General features: G+C 36.9%; 1 protein-coding gene across 1 annotated transcript in view; it reads left to right on the top strand.

The window, feature by feature from the left end:
- Positions 1-280: 280 nt before the first annotated feature.
- The window catches only part of B3GNTL1 (UDP-GlcNAc:betaGal beta-1,3-N-acetylglucosaminyltransferase-like 1), a gene marked incomplete at its 5' end in the record, with an annotated part of 109,782 nt that continues 104,964 nt past the window's right edge, over positions 281-5,098 (top strand). Inside the window, one exon of the mRNA XM_010181689.1 lies at positions 281-345. Coding sequence (XP_010179991.1) covers positions 281-345 — 65 coding nt within the window. The remainder of the gene's footprint in view (positions 346-5,098) is intronic.

Genomic DNA, 5,098 nt, shown 5'->3' with positions numbered 1-5,098 from the left:
CAGCCGAGCGATTCTGTGTGATTCTGTGTGTTATGTCTTTGTGGATGGCTAGCAAAAGTAGTCTAATTCTACTTGGTGGTAGAATTCTAACACACACAACTGATAACCACTCGGAGATGAAGACTGAAATAGGCATACTATTTAAATATTTACAAATTACCTGGTTTTAAATATTGAAAACTTGTGTACTTTACTTGATACTGATCTTCATATTTCCTTTCATCTGTTCCTGACAATAAAATGGAAAGATAACATAATTTTATCTTGTTTTTCTCAACAGTTGGTTTTGCTAAAAATCAAGCAGTAATTCAGAGCTCAGGAACCTATCTCTGCTTTCTGGATTCAGTAAGTTAATGCATTTTGTTTAACTTAGTTTTGTCAGTAAAATTCTTTTGTTTCTAATGTAGTTGTTGGTTTGTTAAAGACAAACTGTGTGAAGGTGTTCAGGTGTTAAACATGCCGATTACTATTTACAGCCATAAAGTTGCCTTCCAACCTGTAGAAAGCCTATAGCCTAACACCATTCTTTGATCCTATCAGATTTCACAAGCTATTGTGAGCAGGGTTGGTATTTAGGTGTTTTCAGGGTTTTTCTTTCCCACATTCTTCAGAAAATTATATTGACGAGTAACTAAGAGCTAATCTACTGGCATTTTGATGCAAAATAGGAAAGATCTCACCTTCCATCTTGATTTTTTTTGTTTGTGTCCTTTGTCAAATATCTTCTGTGAACCCATTCTGCTCACTAACCCATAGATAACTATCTGACTTTATGCAGTTTAATTTGCAGAGAAGGGTTTCACAAATATGCATAGCTGGTCTGAGGAATGGTGCCATGCAGCTAGGATCAGGCAGGAAGAGCAAGACCTTTAAGGCTCACTGATCTCATCGAATTTCACCTGAAGATTAATTCGATCCTCTGAAATGGAACTGAACTATGGTGTAGTGTAGTACTAGGAGGAACTGGCTGCTGAAAGGGTAGGTTTTCTGGTAGGATTCAGCTTGATGATGTGATTGTGCTTACTAGAAAGTGTCATGACAGCAGGGGTGTAAACTCTGCAGCCTTATGACCGCACAGGTTTTAATTTGGGTAATTTCAGTTTGCAAACTTCATTTGTCATATCAAATAGATAGAAGGATTTTTTTTTTTGGTATGTTAAAATTTTGTGAGTTAATCAGTGTACTGTGACAAGACATGGTTAAGTGCCGATATATTTCTTCTGATCCAAGGCAATGCAGCAGAAGTCTCTTGTCTTACCATTTAAGAAGTTAAGTTTTGCAGGTGGCTTTCCTGGCCTTTATTCTTGCTTTTATTAAGTTATTACTGTATTTAGCAACACAGTGTGCCTTTTAAAATAAGTTTATTTGAGTTTATCGTAGTTTCCCTTTAACAGTTTGTTGGGTTTGGGTTTTTTGTTTGTTTTACAGAATGTATTTCATGTAAGTCTTTGTATATAAGTTTATGGTGGGTGAAGTTTTGAATTGCAGTATCTGATACATATGTGTGTATTTATAGGTATTTCATAAACAACATTTTGAACATCCATTGCTTACACAGAACTTACAATCACGTATACAATTTAATGATGTTTGTAAAGGTCAATGTCTCATACATGAAAAAAGAAGTATTTCCTATCCAGCACTGAGTGTCAGTGTCTGTTTCATAAACAGATTATTTGGAGGAAGTATTAGCATATGCTAATACGCTAATACATGCTCTGTTTCTGATCAGCTGACTCACCAGATTTTAAAAGAGTGTATGGACATTGTAAATTACAGCACGAAGTAATATCAGTGATGCCAGTTTTGTTGAGATGAGTGAACTCAGGATCCAGTTCTTTTTGGTTTACTTCAGAGAGACACAAACCCAGGTGCTAGTTTATATGAATGATTCCATGGATTTAACTCTCCTATATTGTGAGTGAGAGAGGCTGTTTACATATCTAAAATGAAAAAAAATTAGATCTTACCTATGATCTGCAAAGTTCAGGTATTCCAGGCTTGGACAGATACCACATTGTACAGGGCATTCTAGGGAGTACGCAGGATCAGTTACATATGTACTTATGTTGACCGAGGTTATCTGAGTCCAGGTCCGCATGAGTGAGAACCTAACCTACTGTTCTCCTGTCTGTGGAACATCGTGTCTTCTGTGTCAGACACGTATAGAATTATTTACTGAGGTAAATTTTAGACTATTCTTTCTTTTCAATCCAGACAGATCTAGTTGTTTGTAAATCAGTAGCAGTAAACTAGAAAATAAATTCTCTAAATGAAATTGATACTTTATAGAGACCTCTTCAAAATTCTTTACTTGTTATTTACCTTATGGTGTTTCTACTGCATGCATTCTTCATGCTGCTGTGTTGTTTCTATTTGCTGTCTGACTGAAGGATAAGAAAACATCAGGGGAACACACTACAACTATTAAGGAGTACAACAGGTGATGATTTTGGATTTCTGCAAGATTATCATAAGTTTATATTTAATATAATGAAGACCCACACTCAGTGATTTGATTAAGAATTTTATGTCTCAGTGTGGATAAGCTTGGAAGAAGCTACCAAGATTTTCTATTCTACGCCTGCTATTAAGCTAGATGCTTCAAAATGGCAGGCATTCTGAACTATCAGAACCCTGATCTTGATAGAAAAGAAATACTAACTGATTGATGTTACTTAAATATTTTTACTGTCTCCCCTTGTGACTACCATTTTTGCTGAAAACAGATAGGAGGAAATAAAATTAATGTGGAAACTGCTACAGTTCTAAAAATTGCTCAATATTTTGGCCGTATTTAGTACATATTGTGTGATAATACTTGAAACAGATGTTGCCAGCTGTTTAACAACTCTGCTTCTACACACCACCTACCTTCTTCATTTCAGTCACCAATCCAGTATCAAGCTCTCTAGGAAGGAATGTTGATATCAGCCTTTTGGAATGTGCTGCAGTCATGCCAGGGAATTGACCTTCAAAAGTGCAGCCATAATTTCAGGTTTCCTATAGGTGGGTGTGGAGAGAAATGGGGCTGGGTCAGTAGTTTGTATACATTTCATATATGTGGGCAAATACCTCGTGGCTCCTTGTGCATTCATTTCACTTCTTTGAGTGAAATGAATGTAAGAGGATATTTGGGAGCATCTTTGGAAGTACTGGGTCCAGAGAGACTGTTTTGCTTGCTGTTCCAGCTGGAGTCAAGCTGCTTGTGTTATGTCTCTCAACACAGATTTGTGAGGACAACAAATTGGGAAGAAATGTGGAAAAAAAAGGTTACAGAGCTCAGAACTGTCAGAATTTGATCAGCCTATTCTCGTATGAAGCAGCAGCTGTTTGACTAATAGCTATTATGGAGTTTTTTTTGCTGTGGCTGTTGTTAGAGTTTTCACCTCTAAGCTACTGAGGCATTTTTCCCACCAGGAAAATAAACAAAAAAAATTAAGATACTTTATAAATGTTAAATATGATCAATTTTTTGTCTCATAAAATGTTGGTCATATCAGCAATAGAATTAATTGATAATGTGAGTACATTTTGCTGTTGCCTTTACTTTTCTTCAAATTGTCTGCAGTTACGACTTTATCTACTAGTTTCACTTTATTGTAACCCTGGTTTGTCAGTTCTCTGGGGTGGTTACTGTCTTTGTTGTAGTCATTTATCTAGTTGCAGCACAGCAGAACTCAGACTAAAAATTCCTTTTTCTGCTTCAAACTGCTATTTTCATTAACATTCACTTAAACATGCCTATACTTGTATAACACTGTATTTTTTTAAAAAGTGTTGTGGTTTAGGCCCAGTGCGTAACCGAGTACCACGATGCCCCAGAAAGGGAGCAAGTCAAAATAAGGACTGGAAGGGCATCTCAGATTTGCAGGGGTGCTGATTGGCTTGGCCCTGGTCAGAGGTGGGTCTGACATTAGAATGGGGGAAGCTTTTCAGGTACCCCTCCCCCACTACCAAAATCAGAATCAAAAACTCCTCACAGAAAACCCAGGACGAAAAGGAACATACTTTCTTTTCATCCTAATAATCTATGTGGTTTCCCGTTATTTCAGGTTTAATCAGTGTGTGGTTGGAGGGTTCCTTACTGTTAAAGAAGAAAAAAAAAGTGTCCTTTTTGACCTGCAGTATTTCAAACCCAGTCATAGTCCCTTGAGTCTTTGACACACTTGTTTTAGTCTTTTGAAAGGCTCTGTTGGCACTGTGTCACCATTTCTGAGATTCTTAGCCAGTTCAAAGATGGGACTCTAAACCGTGCTGCCTCAGTGTCACTGCTTGCTAATAGTTGAAAATTATGTGGGGAAACAGTTAAGTTTTATTCACCAAAAGTGAGGGAGGACCACTGGAATTGGCATTCCCATGTTTGAATTGGCAGCTGCTGACCTTTCCATTTGTGAGATTTCCTTGTATGATTTAAGTTGGGAATATTACTTCTTAATTGCTGTGAAATTGCGTGCTTTTCTTGAGTTTCACGTTCAAAAGCACTTCATTGAGGGGGTATTCATAAAGGTCTTGGAAGACGGTGGTTGGACCCTAGCTAGCCAGACTTGGTAGATGTTTCAGAGACTCCAGCCTTTAAGCTAGCCTTCAGTTATAAACACAGCTGGCTGTTTTTATAGTCTCCATAACTTGCTGGCTTCTGAAAGATGAATTTCTTGTTAGCTGCCGTTATACATTACTCTACAGGCATTAATAAACTCTTGAAATATTCTTCCTTTCTTTCAAATTACCATCTGTATAGCTTAGGAAATGAAGCAGTGACAGACTTAATGTGTTTGTATTTTGTTGTTGTTTTAACATACTATTCCTTGCAAATTTGATCCTTTGATTTAAAAACTGAAATAAACTGTTACTGAAATAGCAGGTAAGTGAATGTAGTGATGAACTCCTTTATGAGAAGCTTCCTCTGTGCAGAAGAGTTGTGCATGTTTTGGAATCACTAATGAGCACCAAAAAACTCAAACTATGAGTGCTTGAAGGCATCATTCCTTTTATTGTTCTGTAAAGAATTGCATGTATTATAGAAGATTAAATGCTTCTATCTGGAATGTGAAATATTAATCTTCTGTTTCGTAAGTGAAGCAGCAGACCTTCAGAA

Source organism: Mesitornis unicolor, unplaced genomic scaffold, assembly GCF_000695765.1.
Source record: "Mesitornis unicolor isolate BGI_N332 unplaced genomic scaffold, ASM69576v1 scaffold17290, whole genome shotgun sequence".
Classification (NCBI taxonomy): domain Eukaryota; kingdom Metazoa; phylum Chordata; class Aves; order Mesitornithiformes; family Mesitornithidae; genus Mesitornis; species Mesitornis unicolor.
The sequence above is the reverse complement of the archived record's forward strand: the minus strand, read 5'-3'. Positions and strand labels throughout refer to the sequence as shown.